Raw genomic sequence first — 25,315 nt, 5'->3', positions numbered from 1 at the left:
GGAGGCGGGCGAGGGTGCGCGCGGGGACCCCGTTCAGGATTCCTCTGCGCCCTTAAACTCAGGAGGTCGGATAGCCAGCCAGCCCCCCATCTCCGCGCGACGTCTCTAAGGAAACGTGCCTGCCTGGAGCGCGAGAAAGTTCCCGCGCTGCGCCAGCCGAGGCGCGCTTTTACGCGGGAGTCCCGCGGAGTTGCCCCAGGAGGAGGCGCCGGCGGTGGCGCCCTGACTCCAGAGGGAACGGAGCGGCTTCGTCGTGCCCCACTCCCGACGAGCGCCCCCGCGGGTTTCTCGGGCAAAGCGGCGGCGGCGGCGCCTGAGGCACAGCTAGCAGCGCCGCGCGCCGCGCTCCCTGAGGCGTTCCCGCCTCCCCACCCCGGGCCGTTCCCATTAGCGGGCGGGGCGGGGTGGGGGCTCCCTCGCTTGCTCCTCGCCGCCCTTCTCCCTCCAGGCATTGGCGAGGCCGCGTGTCAATCAGCCGCCAACTCCCCCCCGCCCGCCCGCGTCTCCCCCAGCGCCGCACGACGGGGCTCCGGAGCGCGAAGGCGGCGGCGGCGGCGGCGGCAGACGGGGCTCTGGAGAGCGCGAGCGAGCGAGCAAGCGGGCGCTGCCGATGGAGGAGGCGATGCAGGCGGTAGCGGAGGAGGGCCCCAGCGTGGCCAAGATCTACAAGCAGCAGCGCAGCCCTTACAGCGCCCTCAAGACCTTCCCCAGCAGCCGGAGACCGGCGCTGAACAAGCGCTACGAGAGACCCACCATGGTGGAGATCCCTCAGGTCAGGGCGGGCGTCGGGCAGCAGCAGCAGCAGCACTTCCAGCCGCTGCCCGCCGTCGGCTCGTCGTCGTCCCTCAGCGAGCACCAGCTGCCTTACCAGGCGCACGGCTCCTACAACGGCGCCAGAGCCTCGCAGGGCCACCCGCCCAGGACGCCGGCTCCGCAGCTGGGACATCAGGCAGCGGCTCCTGCCGCCGCTTCGTCGTCGGCCAGGTACGGCCACGGCCACCAGGGGGCAGCAAGCAGCAGCAGCAGCAACGAGGGAAGCGGCAGCCTGGAGCTCAGCGCAGGTACCAACTTTGGCGGAGGGGGCTGGACAGGGTCGTTTGCATGCGGTGCCTCTTCTGGCATGCCTTCGCGGGGAGAGAAGTTCAGCTTCCTCCCCTCTAACACACAGACGCCCAATCTTATTCTGAAGGGCGCTGCGCAAAGTAGCAAGGGTGCCTCTGGGCATGTGCAGAGCGTGCGACAATCCGTTTTGTAGGGGGAGGAGTGCGTTCGCAGTGTTCAGAGTGATCGCTAGCCATCATTTTAAGGACGCTTGCAACCAGGGGTGCCAACTTGAACGAAATAATCAATCACATGATGCGCTGCAGGCACACCATTTGAATGTCAATGCCCATCAACTCGGAGGGGGTCTGACCCCCTCAAATATTTTATTGGGGGGTGTTGAAGGGACCTTAGCCCCTAGGCATTGACTCCTGCACTTGCAACAGTATGGCTGGTCCAAGGGTCATTGTATTTCAGATCAGAGAGGGAACTGAGAATGAGAGGAATAAATCATTGTTCAGGTGAGAGGGGAACTGGAAGTCCCCTAGCTAATGCTCTTGGCAACTGCCCTGCACCAGTCCTTATGAGGAACTGGTGCCATTGGTTCACACACCAAGGAGGTCACCTCTGCATTTAGGCGTCATGTCACTGCTGAGTTGCATGTTGATGGACATCCTTGGAAACGGCCTTGCAGCTGACAAAGCGTTAGGCAAGCTGACTATGATCCATCTTTGCTGTTTGGGCTTTCAGTTGCTTGTCCTGCTGTTAAAAGCTGTAGGGTTCTTTGGATATAGCTGGAGAGGCGGAAAGTGTTTATATTTGACAGAAGGTGCGTGAAAGAGAGATCAGTGGAGCTGAAGGTTCAAAACTGTGGTTGGTGATAAGTCTGAGTATCTCGCATGGATGGGTTCTTAAAATATTAGAGGGAAGGTCTTCCTCACCCTCCCCAACTTCATCTGAAACCCATGACCCTTCAGAAGCTTTTCACAATTGCTCAGCCTCAGAACCAGTTTTAAATTTCCAGATGCAAACATCGACAATACATAGCAGAATGAAAAAAAGAGTTTCTCTGCCCATGCACAAAGCACCTTAAGCCGGCTGATGATAACCACAGCCTGCATCCTACCCACACCCTCCAAGAATTTGCATATGAGCTGACCCCCCAGCCTCTCTTCCTTTAGAAATGAATAAATTGGGAAAAGCTAGGGAGTAGCCTCTGGGGACTGCAAGTTACCTGTCGGCCAGCCTTCTGTTGGGAGGGAGTGTGCAAAACACCCTACAGATTGTGGGGCGCTTTAGATCCTAATTGTGGGGAACATTTCCTGGTGTTCGGATCTGCATCTGGAGCAAATCTGCTCTCTTCAGTATCACCATTTTTCCTCTCATCGCACAGCTGCCAGGCCAAAGGGAAGAAGGGCGTGGAGGGGGAATGTAGCAGCAGGACTTAATCTAGAGGTGTGAAAACTCAGGCCAAAGGGTCAAAATGCAGTCCTCCGTGCTTCTCTGTCTATCCCACAGGACGACTCTTTCCATGCCACACCTTCTCTTCCAAAGCCATGCACCTCATAGACCCTCTTCTTTGGCCGAAATACCTCCTGAACTGTGATAGTGCCTTTTGCTCACCTGTGTGATGAAGGATAGAAAGGGGTGTGTGAATGTGTGTTGAAACCAGCCCACTTGTTGCTCTACCTGCTTTTCCCCCTGGGCATGTGGCCTTAGGAAGGTTGCTGCCCAGGATGGGCATCACCAGGCATTTTTCAGGAGTAGGAGAAGTAAAACACTCAAGGTGGGCAGCAGAGTTGTTGTTGTTGTTGTTGTTGCTTAGTCGTTTAGTTGTGTCCGACTCTTCATGACCCCATGGACCAGAGCACGCCAGGCACTCCTGTCTTCCACTGCCTCCCGCAGTTTGGTCAGACTCGTGTTGGTGGCTTTGAGAACACTATCCAACCATCTTGTCCTCTGTCGTCCCCTTCTCCTTGTCCCCTCCATCTTTCCCAACAAAATCTTTCCCTTTTCCAGGGAGTCTTCTCTTCTCATGAGGTGGCCAAAGTTTTGGAGCCTCAGCTTCAGGATCTGTCCTTCCAGTGAGCACTCAGGGCTGATTTCCTTCAGAATGGATAGGTTTGGTCTGCAGCAGATTAGTTTCTCACAAAAAAAAGAATGTTGTGTGCACATTTTGTCTCCTACCTAAAATATTACCAATTCTAGAAACTTTTTCTCTTTTTTTAATGGAAGCTGGGACCTGGGGGATTATGGTTTACCAGTGGAAGGTAGGGATAGTGGGTGCCCATATTCCCCCAAATGGAGTGTGTCCCCTCAGTTCCCTACCCCTGGTCTCCTCTGACCAGTCCTTGCTGCCGTCCACAATACTCTCTTCCATGATACTAACTGCTGAGCAGGATTCTGGACCGTTTTCACTGACCTTGGAAAAGGCTTTCTCGATTGTGTGCCCAAACCCAACTATTTGTCAGATAAGTGTACCAAATCTTTGCAGAACAAGTGGGTGTATGAATTTGTGGCTTGGGGGCACTCCCACCTAGAAGTGGACTAGGTGGCTGCTACAAGCCCCCATCTGCACTATACATGTCAAACAGCACCAGAACACTTTGAACAGCCATGGCTCCTGGGAATTGTAGTTTGTTATGGGTGCTGAGCGTTCTTAGGAGACCCCCCTATTGCCCTCACAGAGCTACCATTCTCAGAGTACCCTGAGAAGAGGGCTTGATAGTTAAACCACTGTGACAGTTGTAGGGGGGTCTCCTAACAACTCCTAACAGCACCCTTGTCAAACTACAGTTCCCAGGATTCTTTGGAGGAAGCCATGGCTGTTTAAAGTGGTATAATACTGTCTTAAACATATAGTATGCAGGCTGGGCCTCCGATTCCCTCCTTTCCCTCCTGGAAAGGAGGCAGGAGAGGAAGAAGGAAGCCAGACGTCCTCAGCTGATGCCTGCTCATCTCTGCAACTTCCCATGGCTAGCAAAGCAGTCTGGGCGGTAGCAAGAAAAGTCTCTCTGTTGGCTGTGACTTCCTCCTTCCATGTCCCCCTGTGCGCACACCCCCCCCAAAAAAAAAAACCATTTGCACCTGCCTTCTAGGAGTCTTGGACCTTCTCCACATTCCCCAAGAGGACCCATCCACATTTTCAGAAGCACTGCCATAGAGAGCCAACTAGGGAAAAGCTGAAGGACTGGGCTTTTTTGCATTCAAGTTCATCTCGCTTCCTCTACAAGGATCCACTCTGATGCCTGGGAGTCGCCTCCCCACTCATTCTGATACATATCAGGTCTGGTCTTGTGGAATCTTGCAATTACAGCATCCCCGACTGACAAGTGTCCAGGCTCTCCTTCAGTTTTTCCCAAGAAGGACAACCTACTCTTGAAGTCGCCTCTTTCACTGTTAAATAGCTCTTCCCAAGTTTCTGCTAATGTTCAGCCAGATTCTGCTTCCCTTCAGTCTGAACCTGTCTCAGGAGCAACAGATTATGCCTGCTCCTTCTACATGGCAGCCCTTCAAGATATTTAAAAGCATCTATCCTGTGTCCGCCTTAATCTTCTCTTTTCCAGGCTAAACATGCTCATCTGTTACCAAAAGTACAAACACAAGCTTGCTTGCCTATCTTGTTTTGGACCTTATTTAACAAATTATCTCCCCTGGTGCACATTCAACCTTCAGGGAGTAATAGGATAGAACTGAAAATATGGATGTAAAAAAAAAAGGTCAAAGGGTTCATGGTGTGGGAGGAGCTGGCAAGAGGAGAAACTAAGCTGTTCTCTTGTAAATGATTATAATAATAGATCTTAAATGGTTCTTTGGAAATAGGGATGAGCTTAGCCTGAATCATTGGAAAGATGCTACAAGCAGGAATAGTCACAGAATCATAAAATTGTAGAGTTGGAAGCGATTCCCAATTGTCATCTATTCCCAATTGTCATCTAATCCAACCCCTTGCATTTCAAAAATCTCAACATGGCCTAACTGTACTGCAGGCTCATACAATAGGCTTCTTATATTACTTTTTGTCTCCATCATGCACATATGACTTCTGCCCCCAAAGGGGACTTTTCCTTCATTTTGTAATAACTGTTGTAGATACTCTTGCTAGATAAACATTTAAAAAAAACCAAAACCTAAGACAGCCTCTGAACAAAGTTTTTCATGTGCTGCCTAAACCTTTCTGTTGAAAATGGGTTAGCATTTGGTAGAAATTTCTTCTTGTCGTCGCTTTGTGATCAAGATTATTGCTTTTTTTTGTGACCTGATCTTTTGGATGAGAGCGGCACACTGCTTCTCCAATGAGGTGAGAAAAAACTCAGGACAGAAATGACCATTGGAGTGACAGCTCACTCTTCTGTGACTTGCTTTCTGTAAAATTGTACAGACTCTAGATACAGCCCATTAGCAGAAAACAGAGTGTTAAAAAAAATCCCCCCCAAATAGATGGGCACGTATAATTTGATTTATTGTTTTTAATATATCATATATATAAATAAATTTATTGAGCCTTGGCGTGGGGGTGTTAACTGAGATGTAGATCAAAATATTTTCTCTCTCTCAAGGTATAACCTACTAAGATGTTAAATGCAACTCTCCCTCCTCTCTCTATCCCTCTCTCTCTCTTCTCCTTTTCCTACTGATGGCTTGGTGTTAGAGCCCATGTAGTTCTTGATATGCAGCCTAAATTTGGCACCAGGAAATGGGAAATTGCATCTTTAAGCAGACTACAATCAAAAATGAATTACAATAAATCCTATATAATTGCATAGGTCATTCTCTTTAATGAGATTTTATTAACCTGACTGTCAAGCTTTTGAGTCAGGCAGATATTTTATCTTCTTCAACTGATAAAAGTGTCAGCTATAAACCACCGTATAAATATTCATAAATCTACACATCTGTGGCAGCCTATCAGCATCATTCTTTTGGACATTAAAAGCATTCTAATTACTTTCTGTCTAGCAGAGCTGAAAGGCTGACTGTTATAGTATGTGCTTGGCAGGCATGATTGCTTTTGTTTGCCATCACAAATAACAGCATCCCCGTTTTATATACTGAGGGTCCAAGAAAATAGTCAGGGTTTGACTGAGCAGGCTGAATACTGGGAGGCAACCATCTGGTTTTGATAGCAATGGGCATCTCAACTCTTCTGTTCATTTTGACACAGCCTTTGCTTGTTTATTTATATAAGAGATTGCAGGTTGCATGAAAGCCTGGTTTGGTCGCTTTGATGGCTGCTTGCCTTTTTTCCAGCAAACACAGTGGTTTTTCCATTTGTTTTTTTTAAAGGGCTGCTTCCTTCGAATTCATTGCATCCATCAGATGCCCCTCCCTTAGTGTGCGTGCTGTATGTGCTGTGAGCGGCCTCCTTTGCATGCCCCTGGGGAATTTGTGTGAAGGAACTAATCATTTTGGTGGGGCTAATAATATGGAGGAGTTTTTCACTGCCTGATGGAAGGGAGGTTGACAATAAGCCCTCCTGTGATTTGCCTGCCCATGTGTTTGTGCACAAATTGCCCTGTGATGTCAGACTGCTCTGCGAGGGGGGACCATCTCTCACTCTGCTACACAGGTGTACCCCAAACCCTTTCCCATCCAACCCCCGATTGAAAACTTCCAAGGAAGGAGAGGCCACCACCTCTCATGGGAGTCTTTTCCACTGTCAAACAGCTCTTACCATTGGAAGGTTCTTCCTGATGTTTAGTCGGAATCCCATGAAGAACATCACATGTGATGCGCTTCATGTGAGTGCAGCATGTATGTGTCGTGAAGAATGCCCTAGATCGCTCAGGGTGTTCTACACATGGTAGGACCAAGACATGCAATTCAACGAGTTGTGTCGTCACATTCCAGAGATCTGTGTGACACCCATTCTGTTGCTTACAGTCCTATCAATTGCTTCTCTTGTTCTCACAGGGAGTATCTACACCACAAATATAAATTGGTGTAATAGTCATTCTTTCCCAACAGAATCACAGTTCAAGGGTGATTGGCAAGCATTCTTAGCACTTTCATCATACTACAGTTCCCAATAATTTTTGCAAAAAGCTGCAAACATTTTCAACTGTTATGAAGTTCATGTAGCTCATTGCTTTCTTCAGTTCCTGCAGATCCCATGAAGGTATCTTTGATTTACAGAATGGAAGAAGTAAATGATTTAAAATGTGGTTATTCTTTCTGCCCTGCCAATAAAGCTTTTTGAATATTTGCATTCACTGTCACATCTTCTGTGTAGATCCCACAATGTCCATTAAATAAACAGGTCTTCTAAACTTGTAAATTATTTCTGTTCTGCTTTTCATGTCCTCGAGGGAGTTCAGATTGACTGGGTCGAAAGGAGGGATCAGAATATTGTTTCATTATCAAAACACCAGTGCTGTCTTTGCAGAATTGGAATGCCCTTCAGAAGGCATTTAACTGTCTGGTAAATATGATTGGATACAGAATGTCATTGCATTATTAGTCTAAGAGAATGGAAGCTACGCTTAGGTAAGAGATATGCAGAGCTGTTGTGGAAAGTAGCAGCAAAACAGCAGCACACCAGCTGAATATTGAAGCTGCCGTTAAGATTTTTCACTTTTGTACAACTGCTGTTAAAAAATTTCTGTGTGTGTGTCTGAAGAAACACGTATGTTTCAGCATTGCAGGATTGTTTTTCAAGGAAGAATGAATTGTATACAAAATGAGGCTTGTTAACAATGCAAACATTTTAGTCACTTCAGGCGGAGAGTTACCTAATTATATAAAACCATTGCGGGCACCAGAAAAGCAACCCACAGGGATCGTAGTTACACAGACCCAAAGAATAGGGAGAGATTGGTTTTGGAGCTGAAGCAGGGATACCTTGTGATTTTTTTCAGGAGAACGATTAGCGTGCATTTCAGAAGTTGCTCTCACCTCCCTTCCTTGTACACATGGTGAGAGGGAGAGATTGCCCCTTCTGTCATTCCCACTTTTGTCCTATCTCCAGCACCTCCAGAACAGCCCATGTCACTGTAATGTTTGGACAGGGTCTGCCTGCACAAAATCCAATGCACATAAGGCCAAATCACAAGGTAGATTCAAAAATATTTTTGAAGGGAGGAGGGAAGAGAATTGATGGCACGATTTGGACTTGTGCATGTTAGTTTTTAGGGTGTGTGCACCCTGTTCAAACATTCCTCAGAGTTGTTGCACAAAATATGGTTTGACGTTACAGACCTGTCTTACCTAATGACACTAAGCCACCTCATCACCCAGTGATTTTATTCCTAGCTTGTTCATCTTGCATTATATCTGGGTTGTATGTTTTACTTTATATGCTGTTTGTTGTACTATTTGTTTCCTGTCTTTCCAGTGGCCAATGGCCAAAAGCTAGTATGAGATGCTGAGTCAGTTTCAAAAGTGGCCCCTATAGGCATAGATCTGCCCTCCTGATAAGGGCCTTGCTGCTGCTTACCTAAAAGTGGGCAGGGCAGGGAGGACAGTGGCAAAGGCACTTGTTTCATATGCCAAAGATCCCACGTTCAATCCCTGGAATCTCCCAACGAGAGACTGCCACCTGAAATTCTAGAGGAAGTGTAGACAACTCATGAGCTAGATGAACCCAATGCAGCTTCTTGAAAGACAATTCCTGTGACTGTAGTAATCTCATGTTTCCTTTTGTGGGGCCCCATGTTGGATTGGGACCAGGAGATTGGGGTTCCAGTTGGAATCCCCCTGCATGTTTGCAATATGGTGCTAATGGGACCTTTCCTCTCATTGCAAATTGCAAGCATGTGGGATAATTCCAGTTGAGACTGTGGGTTACAGCCTTTTCTCTCTCCATGGTCCTGATATGGCTTGGCTCTCTCCTGCCCGGTCTCTTTCTGGTTCTTTGTTAAACCACAAAAATGGCAAACCACATGACAAATATCGCCTCTGCCTCAGCCCTAAGTTAGTACTGTTACCATACCAGAATGTTCAATGGGCACATTGTTGTTTCACACCATCTGTCTATTATGACAGCTTCTGCAGTTGCCAGGTGCACAACTTTACCACCAACTAACGCCATGTAAAATAAGCATATATGCTGAAAAAGCTAAGAGTAACTGCACGTCTCCCTATTGCTAGTTAGCCAGGTGTAAAGTCTGAGAGAAAAGCAATGACAAACCTAGACAGCATCTTAAAAAGCAGAGACATCACCTTGCCTACAAAGGTCCGTATAGTTAAAGCTATGGTTTTCCCAGTAGTGATGTATGGAAGTGAGAGCTGGACCATAAAGAAGGCTGATCGCCAAAGAATTGATGCTTTTGAATTATGGTGCTGGAGGAGACTCTTGAGAGTCCCATGGACTGGAAGGACAGATCGTGAAGCTGAGGCTCCAATACTTTGGCCACCTCATGAGAAGAGAAGAATCCTTGGAAAAGACCCTGATGTTGGGAAAGATTGAGGGCACAAGGAGAAGGGGACGACAGAGGACGAGATGGTTGGACAGTGTTCTCGAAGCTACGAACATGAGTTTGACCAAACTGCGGGAGGCAGAGCAAGACAGGAGTGCCTGGTGTGCTATGGTCCATGGGGTCACGAAGAGTCGGACACGACTAAACAACAACAACAAAAGTCTGAGATCAGCTCCACATGTTAAGAGCATAAAAAGATCAGACCAAAGCCCCATATAGTCCAGCATCTTGTTCTCACAGTAGCAACCAGATGCCTATGGAAAGCCTGCAAGCAGGACATGAGTGCAACCACACTCTTCCCCCTTGTTATCCCTAGCAACTGGCACACTGCTTCCAATACTGTACTTCAGAACTCTTAGGTCAAATAAGAGGGAGGGAGAGTGATTTCCCCTTTTCCCCCTTACCCTTCTGCTGAACTCACACAGCTTGTTACCTTCATGCTTTGTCATTGGGGCTGAGATACTTCATCAGCTGGGGTTCCCTCTTGCTCAGCACAAGACTGTCCCTTTTGTTCCTAAGAATATCACCCCAGGACCTGTGAGGATATGACACTTAGGGAAATGTTATGGATTCCTTTGGTCAATTTTCTTCTTCAAATAAAATCTCTTACTAGCCCTCTTACAAAAGAAAACATACAGATATTCTACTCAGTTGCTTTATAAGAAATAAACATGCATTGTCTGGCTAATGAATGTAAATATATCAAGCTGTATATAATTGCCTGTGTGTGTGTGTGTGTGTGCGTACACACACACACACACACACACACACACACACACACACATGTTTGCTCTCTTACCGTGACTTATGCCCATTAGGTCCATCTACCACTGCAAAATGTATAGCTAGAGGTGCACATGGGTTTTAAGATTTGCAACAACTGGTGCTGGGGCAGCCAACATGGTTACTTCCAGATGTTGCTGGATCTCAACTCCCATCATCCCCAATCATTCATCATGATGAGTGGAGCTGGTGAGAGTTGGGTTCTTCCAGATGCCCTGTATATTGCACATCCACCCTGGTGACTCTGCAGAGAGGTAGTTAGACAGCACTGATTATTTCATGAGCATTTATTCTGATTCGTTTGTCTGGAGGTTAGGTGGTCTTGTGTCAAAACAAGTGCTACCAACACTGTTCAGTGTGTTTTCCCATCTTTTCCTTATCACAGAAAACCTGACCTTACGGGGAAACATGTTGTTTGTGCAGGACCTCCAGTCAACCATAATGGCACAGCGTGAATTTGCAAACATGTGACTGAATCCCAGCTGAAAATAGGAATAGGCTGGAGACACCCCTGGAGCCCAACAGTGTCTAGAGAGTGCCATGTTGGTCATCCCTGGTTTAAGCTATTGGTTGGAACATACCCAACATAGTCTGATACTATGAGTGTTATCGTTTTTTCAATATGTAAAATTGATTTTAAAAATAAAAGAGACTCAGGACAGCAACAGCTTCCTTACTCATTTGGTGTTATATCTACCTGGAAAGCTGTCTGTGGACAAACGCTGGCTCCCTCGGCCTGAAGCAAGATGAGCTCCGCACTTCATAGTTGCCTTTGACTGGACTTAACCTTCCAGGGGTCATTTACCTTTACCTTTTACCATATCTACAAATTTATCTTTTCCTGGTTTTAAAATGTAATAAGTCATTTACATTTAAATTTGCGGCATCAAAAGTGGATCATGCCTACAATCTAGGGGAAATCATAATACTTAACGCAGCATATATAATGTAATTTGAAGTCTCCGTTCATATGTTGCTTCTTCTGTGGATGGAGGAGGTGCAGAGAACTTCTGAGAACTTGGGATCATCCTGATTAAAATGCGCACAGTAAATACAGCTTCAGGTCTAGAATCTGATTATAGGATTAAAACGGATGAAAAACTGCTGTGTATTTGAATTACAAAGTTCCAATCAATATCTTCCTTTGATATTTTTCAAAAGAGAAATGGAGTGAGTGAATAATGAGGGAAGGCAACCTTATATTGAGGCTGATACCGATATTTACATTTTCATTATTCCTTTATCATCTGATCATGATGTTAGCAGGAGTCTCTCGTTAGTTTTTTGTTTCCTGTTTTCTCATTCTCTAGAGCTGTGTGACTCCTGTGGAAGCTTCCTTCCACCAAATGTGTCCAGGATTGGTTTAGAGTTGTCTATTGTCAGGTGTGGTTGGTTTAGGGTTGGCAATGAGGGAAAGCAGGGTTCTTCTGCATTTAACAACGGTGTGGCAGGCAGAAATTCAACAGGCTGAGCCTGGAAAGTTTCATTTGTTCACATTCTGTCTGTCAGACATTTTATTATGTGTGAAACCACTTGTTTTATTTTTGGGCCCTCCACACCACCTGCAAAAAAAAAGGACACACGTTTGCATATGGCAGAGCAAATGTGAATGTTATGCAAATCTGTGTCCTCTTTGGTGAGTGGGTTGGAGGGCCTAAGCCACATACAATATACTGGTCTCTTAAAATCTGTTGGCACCCCTGGACATCTTCCAGAGTCTAAAATGACAGCATGCTGGGTGGTGGCCTTCGACCTTTAGAATCCATCAGGGCTAGGATAAGGAATAGAGTTTCTGTAGTTCCTGGGAGCTCTCCAGGGTCCTGGAGTGTCTTGCGTTTGGATGGGTATCTGGGCCAAAGTAGATGTTGCATTCACATGGGGTGGGGTTGGTTATGAAGGAAAGGCAGCTGGGAGGAATGACTGGTTGTAAGGGGGACAAACTAGCCATTAGCCATATTGTTCACCCCGCAGGTGTATGGAAGGAAGTTTTCATCAGGTGTTTGTAGACTAGACTGCTGCGGGTGTGTGAGATCTACAGAGTTCTGCATCCGAGTGCAAGACTGACAATACTTACGTCCATTTGTTCAGTAAAATGGAATTGAAAATGGCATTTTTGCAGTTGGGTGTCCTCCACCTTTGGCCCCTGGTCCCTCTGAACAAGTGCTGGTGCGAGCCAAAATTTACCATCACCACACTGATTGTCAGCAAGTGGGTCAGGGCATGCATGAAATGTGTTGAGGGTTCATGCAGCGCTGCTACTTGGGTAGCAAAGGGGACAGTTCCCTCTCTCATATGCTTCTATCTATCGCATCTGTGTCCTGTCTTTTTTCTTCATATAGGCCAGGTGTGCATAACCTTGTCTTGCTTGTGATCGTTGCGGCAAACAAGTTAATGAGGTTGAGTCATAGGGGCTTGCCCAAGGCTACCTGTTGAGCTTCATGGCCAAAGAAGGGATTTGAACCCAAGTCTTCCCAGCCCAAAGCCATCATCTTGTGCAACACATCACTCTGGCTCTCTGGAATGCTCTTTGGATACTTTCCCCAGCCAAGTGAGAACTATTTATCCAAAAGAACTATGTGATTAGCCCTACTTGTGTGACTGGCTTATTTAAGAGTCTTCTGTGCCACACAGGACCTTGTCATGGAAAAGTAGCTTCCGCATGGGCTGAGATAGTGTCTTTAAAGTTCCATTATACCTCTCCAACATGCTGGTGATGCAATACACCAGTCGTCTGGATGTTCTGCACACACATGTCCCTTCCCTACTGAAAGTTAAGATTCTCCTCCTGCACCAAAGCAGGCTTCAGACCTCTCCTCATCAAGTATTTGGGGAGTGAGGAATGCCAAGAACACATCAATGCATATAAAAGGCAGGTATAACACATCCCACCCACTGAAAGGGCCCACAAATATCTAAAATGCTTCAAATTAAGGACCAGTTTCCTGGGTAGAGGAAAATGTGTTTGTCTAGCACCTGAGAGTAGATAGTGATAGCGCCAAGCATAGCTCCCTGGGGAGAGCACCCCATAAGTGGGGAGGCACCACTGAAAAGGCCTGTTCTCTGTTGCCATCCTCAGCACCTCCTCCAGAAGGGGCACAAATAGGAGGGCCTTGGGTGCCAAACACAGGGCCTGCGTTGGTTCATGTGCAGAGAGGCAGTAATGATGATTATGATGATGCAGGCCCTTGGTGAATTTAATGTGTTTTTGTGATGTTGTCTTGCTATTTTCATCCATAATGTATTCTGGATTTTTTACTGTAATCTACTTCCTCATTCTATCCAGCTAGCCAACCAGACTGTCTCTATTTTGGGTTTCTGTGATTTGTCTCCTCTTCTGTTTCAGAGAGCCGTATGATTCTGGATGCCTTTGCCCAGCAGTGCAGCCGGGTTCTTAGTCTTTTAAACTGTGGTGGGAAATTTCTGGACAACAGCCGCACTCAGTCTTTGGCTTCCTGTGTTAAGCAGGAGAGCCTGAGCTTTAGTGAAAGACCAGAGCAGTGCCAGATTGGGAAAATGGTCCATAGCCAAGTGTCAGACAACTTGGACCTAGAGCTGCAGTACATGCACAAGAAGCAGCAAACCTCTGCTTTTCTGAGGGTCTTTACCGATTCCCTTCAAAACTATTTGCTTTCTGGAAGCTTTCCATCTCAGAATGCTTCCTCCGTGAGTGATTTTGGCCATTTGGCCGACGTGGATCCACTTTCAACCTCTCCAGTGCACACACTGGGTGGATGGACATCCCCAGCAACCTCTGAGTCCCACGGCCATCCATCCTCTTCCACGCTTCCAGAGGAGGAGGAGGAAGAAGAAGAGGAAGGCTACTGTCCTCGTTGCCAAGAGCTGGAGCAGGAGGTCATTTCATTGCAACAAGAAAACGAGGAACTCCGACGGAAGCTGGAGAGCATTCCAGGTAATCCTAACAGAACCATTTGAGACATCTAGCGCTGTAGATATATAAGATGCAAGGCCCAGTGACTAGCATCTATAAATCCTGTTAACATCAGTTTGTGCTGTTTGGTTTAAGGGTCAAGGCCACCATAGATGTTTGATGTACCAGAATGCATAGTTCCGAATAAACACGTTTCATGTCAGGATATTGTTACTTGTCACTTTGCAGCAGCATAACCAGCATAAAGTGTTCCGTCCTTAAAACATCATCCTTCATGGCTAAATAAATGGGTTAACATACTATCAGTACTATTGTTCAACTGAAAGGAATATCTATTTTTTTCCAAGTCCAGAGGGCTGTTCCCTCCTTCTCAAATTGGATTTCAGGGCCTCTTTGAGTGTAGCACCCACCCTTTGGAAAACTCTACTTAGCTAATTTCCTTTAGCCTCCTACAAATTCCAGTGAGACATGCGTAAGTATACTCCAGCACATTTCTTTGGCGTAACCTGTGTCCTCAGATGACTTAACATAGACCAAGGGTGGTGGTGTCGGACTCCCAACTCCCATCATCCCTGGTTGCATTGGCCATCCCAATATAGACTCCCATCCTTTAGAACCAGATAACTCCCATCCTTTAGAACCAGCATCTCAAGGCCCCTATTTAATGAGAAAAGGCGTCAGTGGCCAGGTAGCATTTTGTAGCCTGCTGCCCTCTCTCACTCTCCCACCGTTGTTCTAGAAGACCCTTGCCTGAAGCCCTGGAGAGCCACTGCCAACCAGTGCAGACAACATTGTGATGTAACTCCATCCACCCCACTTGCCATTCACATTTCCCCCCTGCTTCTCCCTACTCCTGCCTCGAACTTCCTCTTACATTGTTAGAGTTCCTACTGGTTTATTCATTGTCTGTTCCCTTTCTTGCTTGGAGTATTTGGGTACTCCTGCTGGCAGCTGTCATGAATAGCCTGCGCTGAACTGCTCACTCAGTGTGACAGGATGCTATTTGGCATGGGCCTTCCTCACCCACCTGCACTTAGTGACTTGCTCATCTACTAAATTGCACGTAGCTTGAAGGGTCTTGCTAGGTGTGACTGCTCTGCCCACATCCACCCCAAATGATGGAAAATAAGAGGCATGCTTCATGCTGGAGGTCTAGGGCAGGCATCTCCAAACTCGGCCCTCCAGATGTTTTGGGACTACAACTCCCATCTTCCCCGACCACTGGTCCTGTTAGCTAGGGATCATGGGAGTTGTAGGCCAAAAACATCTGGAGGGCCGCAGTTTGGGGGTGCCTGGTCTAGGGGCTGCTGCGAGAAGTGGGGGAGGTGGCCTTGTGATTGACACATGGGTGAGCCCATCAAAATCATGCACAGTATGGTTGCCTGCAAGCCAACTTCCCCATGCTCGAACCACATTTCCTGCCACCACATCTCTGTATTCTCTTCTCCCTTCTCACCCTTACTTTATTTTACATTTCTGTCCAATATTTACCCCACCTTTCTTCCAAGGGAGGCATTTCTTTAGTCTTGCAAAAATCCCGGGAGGGGTTTGGTGAGGGCTGTCCTGCTGAGGGTTCCTTCCCACATCACAAAGGAGCAAACCTCAGGAACAAAACTGTTCTGGGGATTTACCCCGCTTTTGTGAAATAGTGTTTTGACTCGCTGATACGTTTGCCTTTTTAACAATAAGCAGCAGATGTACACTCACTTCCCCTGTTTTTCCTACAGTGCCCTGCCAGACTGTTTTAGATTACTTGAAGGCTGTTCTTCAGCATCACAATCAGCTTATGATTCCTCAGCCAGCGGAGCAGCCAGCAGAGGTACTGTACAGGGGTGATAAGAAGTGCCTGGGGCCTGGCCACTTCAGTGGGCAAGTGTGCACAGGGAAATAATTCAATGCTGGATGAATATGCCTTTTATTATTATTTTTTTTTAAAAAAGTGTAACAGAAAAACTCTCATTTATCTTCTGCAGTACATTACTACATTTACAAGACACTGAGAACCATTCACTCTCAGCCTAGGTACATTGATGATACACATCCTGGAGCAAGATTTGCTGTTTACATGCCCTTCCCCCACCAGGGGGAATATTTATACCTGGCTGGGTTTCCCAACAGAATTAATAGCACAATAAAACATCAAACATTATAAACTTTAACCCGAATGATAACACCTCTTTGTGGACATTATTGTGTAATAGACCCCAACTGATGTTAAAGGTTATACATACAGTGGACAAGCATTAGAAACTTGAGACTTACTCCCTGTTACAGTGGAACCTCAGTTTTTTGAACATAATCCATTCCGGAAGACCGTTCGACTTCCGAAACGTTCGGAAACTGAGGATCAAAGGGCTGGCTGCAAAGTCAATGGGGGGGAATCGAAAAACGCGCCTCTGAAGCCGTTCACTCCTGGGTTTTTGGCTTCCAAAACGTTCGGCAGCTGAGATGTTTGAAAACTGAAGTTTGACTGTACCGGTAAAACTTATATACCCAGTCCATGTGTGAACTACAAGTTTGATGTGACCATTTCAGCTATCATCCGGACTTCTCTCCACATAGGATTAGCTGGTGATGTGCTTCTGCTATTGTCTGAATTCATAATTTGAGATGGTCCTACAGAAATGAGTTCTTTTCACTGCAGCTGTGGGAGACATCTAATATGTTAGCACTAGCTAAACATATTCCATTGCTGTGTTGTGGTGAACAATTGCAGCCTTTGATCCATGACCTCTCTACAGGCTAATTTAACAGTGATTCCCTCTTTGTAGGGAATTGTAATTAGGTGAGGCTTTTCTTGGGGAACTGTAGCAGCAAACACTCAGTATCTAACCGAACTTCAGTTCACATGATATTTTAGAGGAAGCTGTAACAGTTGCCAAAATATATAAGCACTGTAGATTGACGGTGTAGGTGAGGCCTCTGTGAAGCAGGATGCAAGGCACATACCTGAACATTGCCTCTCTTTCTTTTTTACATATTTCCACATAACGTTACGTTAGAAGGTTTTTCATTCTGTTTTGTAAGTTTCTGTCTGGCTCTATGGATAGATAGCATCATTTGCTGCTACGGAGGTTAAAATGTGCTTTGTTCAGTTGGTTAACTACATCACAGGAGTTTTTGCCAAAACACAGCATACTTTTCACAAAGGGTTATTGTGTCCAGTAACATACTACTTACAGAAATCAGTGGCCATTAAGTCTAGAGTTCAGTGCAGCAAGCTGCAATTAGACCACTGTGCACACACTCAACAATAATTGAGGGGTCGGACTGTTAAAAGAGGGAGATATTTGAGTAGCGCCATTTGTAATTAGGTCAACTTTAATATCCTCTCCAAGAAAAAAATGCAGTGAGATCTGAACACCCCTCCCCCAAAAGCCATATGGATATAGGGTTTTACATTACACGTTGAGGCTTAAATGTCCACAGGCAAAGCGACCTAAATCTTGTGCTGACCAGGAGGGCAACTTGCTGCATACTCATCACATGGAAAAGTTAAGCAAACATCAATGTTTCACACACTTTCCCCTTCCCAAATCGTGAAATATAAAGCAACAATTCTAGACATCTTGCTTACCTGGGAGCAAGTCCCATTCAACTCTCTGGGTCTTGCTACCAATCAAGCACCCTTAGGATCAGACTACATGTTTGCCACAGGAGATGGTATTGGTTTACTCTTTACAAATATATAGGTTGAGCAGGTTTGTATGAGAGTGTAGGAAGAAATGTGCAGGTTATACATAATCTTAGTGCCTCCAACTCCAGTGCTCAAAGCCCAACTATTCATCACTTGCTTTGACCAGGAAACAAAACACCCGATAAGACTCAAAATGGCACCCAATTCAGCTCCCTTTAGATGAGTGAAACTTTGTTCCAGGTGCTTGGAATAGCCTGTTCTCCCTTCAGTGTCCCTCACCAACAGTTAGACCCACACCAGAGCTTCAGGAGATGCCTATTGCAGTTAAGCGTTACCCTGAACCATTAGTGTGTGTCAGGATTTACCTTGTGTTTAAGAAAGGGAGGCCGAGTTCATGGGGGCCCAGCACCCCCTGGTTTTGTATATTTGCTTCCTACAGGGAACCTTCTCTGCTTTGACTTGTCTGCTGAGGAACTAGTTACGAGTCCAACATGGAACCTTAACCTGCTGCTGAGGATTCTGGGCTGCGATCTGAGTCACACAGGCTGTTTGAGCCAGGCCTGGTGGACCTCACTGCTGGTTCTCTTCAACTGTTCACTAAGAGTGTGTCCAATAACATATCCATAGCACATCCTTGTAACTGTGGGTTGCAGGAGAATATTTGGTGGTTGAGTGCAAGCCATTGTACTGATAGTCTCATGGAGGAACCCCACCTGAAGCTTACACAGAACCCCAGAGGTTTCTATCAGGGTGAATGCCTGTTTATGGGCTTCCTAAGCAAACAGCAACCAAGAGATTTTGTGTGGGGAGTTGTCCACCCCACAAAGCTGTCATCTGCCTTTATGTAGAATTCATTAATAGTCATGCTGCCCTGGGAACTTAGGGTTTGTAACTTTTGTTTATTTGCTTTAGAGTTTTCCCTGCAACTTAACTGCTGTCAGGTTCTAAGGGTGTTAAACAAAAGGTAATACGTTAATTATGTAAATGGAATTATTATAAAAAGTAGCGTCTGAAGTAGCTATCCGTCAGCTGCCATTGAAAGGCCTGTTTGATCACACTCTTCAAAAGACATTTTTGCACATTCTAATAGATGAAGAAAGAAAATTATATTTAAATAGCTTTCCCAATCACTGGATCTTGACACTTTTTAACCTACCTGCGAAAGTACATTATAAATAGCTTCTTTCCTCTCAAGGTGTTCATTATACCTCACTGGTTCTTGTTATAGAAAATGCAAATGATTATTTTTTTTTAATGCTCATTCTCAGTATGAGCAAGTCCTTGTTCCCATCAGCCTATGTTTTCACTGTCAGCATTTCACAGCTGCCTAATTTCTGTTTTATTTTATTTGGCAACTGACTTCATCTTCTCTGCCTGTTAGCCTTCTGAAAAACCAGGAAACTGTTCTGCTCTCTCTCTCTCTCTCCTCTCATTTTTTTTAGGGGAGCAAACAGTTGCTTAACAACTATCCTGTCTACATCACTAGCAAACAGTGGGACGAGGCAGTGAACTCCTCAAAGAAAGATGGGCGGCGGCTCCTTCGATACCTCATCCGATTTGTCTTCACCACCGATGAGCTTAAGTACTCGTGCGGCCTTGGGAAAAGGAAAAGGTCAGTGCAGTCAGGAGACACTGGTCCTGAAAGACGCCCTCTGGATCCAGTAAAAGTAACATGTCTCAGAGGTACTACATCTTCTCACTCGGTGTCCACCATACGCAATCTCCATTTCACCGCATTGGCTTTGGGCTTTTAGGCAAGAAGGCTTAGCTTCCTGTTCTCTCATGTGGCCCGGTGCCTTCCAAAGGCTTTGGACAACAACTGCATCAGCCCCAGCCAGGATAACTTCTTTTAGTTGGAATGATTGGAGTTGTAGTCCAAAACCCCTGGTGAGCACCAGGTTGGAGATGTCTGGTCTAGAAGGAACAGGGAGCTTCCTGTAAACATGGGGTTCATGGGGCTTAGGTTGCGCCATCAATCGATGGGAGATGGGTTGACTGATCACTTACCTCTCTAATCAGTTTATCCAGCAGTTTTCAGACTGTGCTCTGGGGAACTCGGGGATTCTTCACTAAGACAATTAGCACAGGTTGGAAAGTGTCTCTGGAAGACTGCCTCCTCCTGCTCCTGCTCCTCCTCCTCCTCACCACCCATTTCCCCCTGCAGTGCACAGATGTGAGGATGTATTCAAGGATGCGCTCTCAGTTGTTGCTAGGTGACAATGAGGTCCCAACTGGCCTGATGTGAACAGAGCATGTGCCCTAGACAAGAATATGCCCCAGAATTTGCTGTAGGCTGCTAAAGGGCTCCTCAGTAGACAATGCAAAGTGTTCATAAATATAGAAAGTTTGAGCAGCATTGAGAAGCATGCTTCCCCCCCCCTTAAAGAAAAAACCTCAAAAGAGGTCCTCTTTTGGAGATAATTAACATTTCCTTCACTAATTTACAGTGGACGCTCAGGTTGCGAACGTAATCCGTGCGGGAGGCACGTTCGCAACCCGCAGCGTTGCTTATAATTGACCCTGGCTTTTCAAATCAACTAAAACTTTAATCAGACTTTAAATTAAACTTGATTATAAAATAGATTAAGGTTGATTAATCTACACATTTAAATCTAATTACTTGGATTCACTGTTTGGGAAAAAATCAGGTGGCTTTTCTTGTCCCGATTAGTCCTTGATTGAATGAAATGTGGTTCTTCATTGAAATCAATACACTGTCTTCAGAATAAGAGAGAGAATTGTTTCCAAAGTCCATTTTTAATGAGATATGGAAACCATTCGTAATGGAATGGAACAGACGATATCCTGGTCTTATGGCCACAGTCTAGCCCTGGCTGCATACAACTCATTGTACAGTACACAACAACTAGCACGGTCCAGTTGCAAAAGATGCAACCAGTAAAACCAGGGAGAGATGGGATGACTGGCAACTGCTCATGTGTCAATGTGCTTCCACCCATAGATCTCTCTTGCCAGGTCAGCACATACTGTATTTACTCAAATCTAATGCCCCATCGAATCTAATGCGCACCTCAATATTCAGAACCTTGAAACAACAACAAAAGTATTTGCTGGCGGATGTAACTCGCTTCCTCTGCAAGGATCTTGCACATCTTCTCGCTAGCTTTTAAACTGCTCCATTGAGGCCTGCAGCTGCTCACCCCTCAATGAAGAGGTGGGACAGAGCCTGCACCCCACTGCCGGCTAGCATGAGCTCGCAGCGAGGTACGTATTTACTTGAGTCTAATGCGCCATTGAATCTAATGCACACCCAATTTTTCGCAGCTTAATTTGGCAAACAAAAGAGAGAGAGAGAGAGAGAGATGTGCATTAGACTCAAGTAAATACGGTAATGGGTTTTATTACCTTCGAAGAGCAACGGTGAGATTATTTCAGTGTTCTTTTCATGTCATGCTATGGCCATGTAAAGCAGCAGGTCGTTTCAGAAGAGAGAAAATTCTTCCTCTTCCACCTCCCCTTTACGACATCTAAATGCCGAGGCACCGGAATGGGACTTTTCAAATGCCAAGCACACTGGCTCCAGTCGAGTGCTAAGGACTAGTGGCTTTGGCAGGCCTACTATTAGCACTAGGCATTCGACTGGCATTTGCAGGACCCAGGTATCCCTTGCAGGGCTGACACCTTGTGCGCTGTCACCTCGGTTGCCTGACAGGCACACTTGCTACAGCTGTCAAGCTCCTGCTCCTGCTTGCTTGAGAGCCGGCTCGCCCTGAAGCAACACTGTTAACAGCTCGGGAAGATTAGCACCTGCTGAGCTGTATGGGTTATTGCAGCTCTGCTGATGCTGAAGCCCTTTCATGGGAGGGAGGGAGGCAGGCAGGCAGCTGTTCCCCCCCTCATGCTCACAGGCTTACAAGTGGCAGCGCTGTCGTGCTCAGGTCCAGGGTGGTCAGCCTTGAGCAGGCCCACTCTCAACAAAAAGAAGGCTGAAGCTCACAGCATCAGCAGCAGAATCGCCCCTCAGAGGCTTGAGGAGCAGCAGGTGTGAGTACGGTGGCAACTTGGGCTCCGAATGGGATGCACTTTGAAAGATGCATCCATCTGTTTGTGATGCAGATGCGGATCTGCATCCAGGTTCACATTTGCACTGTCTGCACACAGGCACGGAAGTGTGCTTCTGAATGCTAGTCTCCATCCCTTGCTGGATCGAGGCTGTCCTTAAATGTCAGCACTGGGGTGCTCAATTGCACACTAAATTTATATATATATATATGCAGGTGGTAAGCCTTTTGCACGTAAATTGCCTATATACCTCACCAGTCAAGGCATGCAAGCATTAAGTGGGAGAATTAGGCAAAACATAACTTACAGTTTCAAACACATCTCTGTTGGTTTGGTGGCTTCTTGCAACAGCATTTGACACTGTTGAAGGGAGCTTCCACGCAGTCCCCGATAGTAGACTCGGTATGGCTTCTGCATGCAATTTTTTTTTTTTACAGTGTCTACACAACATCGTCTTCATCGAAATGCCATCCCATATTCCCCATCCCACCCTCTGTCCCATTTGATCCGGATTTACTCCTTCCGCAAGTTTTATTTTTACTTCTCAGATTTTCCCAGGAAACAATAATCCACATTAAATGGGAAGGTGATGTGGGACAGCATTTTGCTGAGGGCATTGCATGGACACCGAGCAAATCTTGCTTGGCACTAACCCCACAGTAGGGTGCTGTGTGGAAGCACCCAACATTTGAAGTGGATGTCAACTGGCATTATGCCTATTGCTCCAAATGGCTCGCTGAGGCTTTTTGTTATGTTGAAGGAGGTTTAATTTTAATGGGGCCCAAGTTGTTAGCCATAGATTATATTTCTAGAACATGAAATAATCCTACAAGGAAGGGTGAGGGAGAAGGCCACCTTTTCCTAAGCCCTGCCACTTTGTGCAGGCAGAGTAGAAGGCTGTGTCCCCTTTTACAACTCTTGTTAATTGCATTCTTTATAACTCAATTTCCGTACAACATATTATTTAAAAACATCTTGAAGCATTTCGCAGTAAGAGTTGCTCAAAATTCTGAAAACTTCATTAAACTGCAGTCGCATATGTACAATGGCTTTGAGTAACAGCTGGAAAAAAATATCCAAAGGAGCATAAAATTAAAATGGCAAAGAAAGCACTCTTGTCTTGGGAGTCCTGCATAACTCCATCCCACATGCCCTATCAACAGCAAAACAAGGACTGCAGAATTGTGGAGTTTGAAAGGGACAACAAGGGCCCAACCCTCTGCAATGCAGGAATCTTCTGCCCAACATTGTTCAGAATAGCTTGACTTGGTAAATAAGTTGTGCAAAATAAGAAAAGTCGTGCCAGTGTGTTCTCCCTGTGTTAATTTTACAGAATCAAAATGTCCACTTTTTGGTGCAGTATTTTAATTTACTTAATTTATTTAGATGTTTTCTACCCCCTTTTTCCCGTGTTCCTGCCGCTGTTCCTTAACATCCCATGCATCCATCACTCCTTTCCCTCCCAAACACCTCAATTGCTAACCCAAAAATGCTTTCGGAAACCCATACTGTGCAGCCGCCCGGGACTAACTGTGTTAATTTGCACGGTGTGTTGAAGCCCCTGATGGGAGCTGGAGAAAGGACTACGTGTTGCAGGAGTTAAAGCTTTGGGGTTGGCTCTCTTAGCATTGCCTCCAAGAATGTATACCTGGTGTATGAATGTGATGCATCCGCCTGCCACTGCCCAGCTTGCGAGAGAGCTAATGGTGCCAGTGGGCCGCTGTTGCTAACTCCACATTTTCCTGCAGAATTCATTAGGATGCACTGCACGTCCAACCCTGATTGGTGGATGCCTTCTGAGGAACAGATAAACAAGGTGTTCAGTGATGCCGTGGGACATGCACGGCAAGGCCGTGCGGTGGGGACGTTTCTGCACAACGGCAACTCGTATTACGAAGGGATTGAGCAACACAGTTCGCAAGATGACCTCTTCAACAGGGGCATCCACGATGGATCTGGAGACTGATGGCAAAGAGGAGGAAACACACACACGTGTATTGGGGCAGTGAAAGAGACTGCGTGTTTGATGTGCTGTTTGACGTGACTTCAGAACCCAAAGCATGTTCAGAGTCTTGTTTCATCCAAGGCCTTCCTGTGAAATCCCATAGTGTCTAAGCCCAGGCTTCTCAAACACAATAGAAGGACGCAAACCTACTTCTGAGTGGGTTGGGAAAAGAATTCTCCTCCACGCAAAATAATAATAATAATAATAATAATAAACCCATACCTTGAAAGTTGGCACGTCAGGAAACAGGCCAGGCTAGGAAGCGTCTGCCTTACATGTTTGTCTGTTTTTATGTGAAAGATTTCCTTTCCTGTATTTTCCATATGTGAGTCTCCACTTGCCATCTTAACGCACAAATATGCGGTTTTATCTTCCCACCTGACATGTGGCAATGAAAACCAGTCCCACAGCTCTATATAGCTTCACAGTGGCCAGACACAGTCCCACCCCCCACCAACACACAACTTTACACTTCTGAGTTCATGTGTAATTTTAGGGATTAGGAATGTGTAGTGACATTTCATTAAATCTGGAAGGCATCTAAATCAGGGAGAGTTTTGACATGTTGCATTTTATTTTGGAAGGTTTCCTACCTTTTTGGGGAGGGAGGATGTCACCTAAAGATGCTGGAACTAGTCTATACTGCTAATAGATTAATAAATGTTCCAAGAGATAACTTGTTACTTTTTAAGCTTTCTCTGTTGCTTTAAATGTTTTCTGGATAGCCTTGCTTTTGCTTGTGCCATGCAGTTTTGTGTACAATCACTAATTTGGGAATACACTCCTGCTCTCTGTCAGGTGTGCAGTGGCCCTTACATCCCTAGGTGGCATAATGTTAACATTTCATATTTTAAGCTGAAGAAGTGTCACTGACTCAGGCCCACAGGCCAAGACCAAACAAAAGTCTCTCTATGAGTGTCCTGCACTCTGGGAGTCCCCTGCTTATTGACCTCAGCTATTTGCTTGCCAATGTGCAAAAGAGCAGCTGTTCCCAACCCCCGAAAAACAAAGAGCTAAGTCCCACATGGTGGTGACTTGAAACAGTTCAGAGCTGCTGCTCTGTGTGAAATAAGCTAATGTGCAAAATAAAAGAGCATAGTCTAAAAATATGCAAGATCTTGCAATATCAAGTTTGGGAGCTGCTGTTTGGGAGTCTTAAAGAATAATCTGTAAATGTATAACACTTCTAGAAATAGCTTATTTTTGTTATTATTTTGGGGTTTTGTTGTTTCAAGTTCTTCCTCGGAAGTGTATTTGCCTCACAAGGCGCTCAGCAGGGGAAGAAACACCCTTTCGTAGGTACGGTTGACACCACCACCCTCGATTTGTGTCACATATCTCTCCCTCCTCTTGCAGCCCCCCTTGCCACAGTACAACCAACACCATTCCATAGAAACATAGTGTTGAAAGGGACCCTGAGAATTATCTAGTCCAATCTCCTGCAATGCAGGAATCTCGACTAAAGCATCCATGGCTGATGGCCATCCAACCTCTCCTTTAAAACCTCCAAGGAAAGAGAG

At 45.9% G+C, this 25,315-nt stretch overlaps 1 protein-coding gene across 1 annotated transcript; it reads left to right on the top strand.

Moving 5' to 3' along the window:
- Positions 1 to 610: 610 nt before the first annotated feature.
- BEND4 (BEN domain containing 4) lies at positions 611 to 23,905 on the top strand. The gene is made up of 5 exons (XM_035111818.2): positions 611 to 1,061; positions 13,585 to 14,151; positions 15,858 to 15,949; positions 19,210 to 19,450; positions 23,539 to 23,905. Exons 1-5 carry the CDS (start codon positions 611 to 613, stop codon positions 23,754 to 23,756), a joined length of 1,569 nt encoding a protein of 522 aa, XP_034967709.2. The 3' UTR covers positions 23,757 to 23,905.
- Positions 23,906 to 25,315: the final 1,410 nt, after the last annotated feature.

Source organism: Zootoca vivipara, chromosome 9 (assembly GCF_963506605.1).
Source record: "Zootoca vivipara chromosome 9, rZooViv1.1, whole genome shotgun sequence".
Lineage (NCBI taxonomy): Eukaryota > Metazoa > Chordata > Lepidosauria > Squamata > Lacertidae > Zootoca > Zootoca vivipara.
This window is presented reverse-complemented; position numbering and strand designations above follow the sequence as displayed.

Bases quoted from the DNA above. Each gene is read 5' to 3' on its own strand.
- BEND4 (XM_035111818.2), top strand. From the start codon at position 611: ATGGAGGAGGCGATGCAGGCGGTAGCGGAGGAGGGCCCCAGCGTGGCC. The intron at 15,950-19,209 runs GTACTGTACAGG...CATTTTTTTTAG, and splicing joins CAGCGGAGCAGCCAGCAGAG to GGGAGCAAACAGTTGCTTAA. The intron at 19,451-23,538 runs GTACTACATCTT...ATTTTCCTGCAG, and splicing joins AAAAGTAACATGTCTCAGAG to AATTCATTAGGATGCACTGC.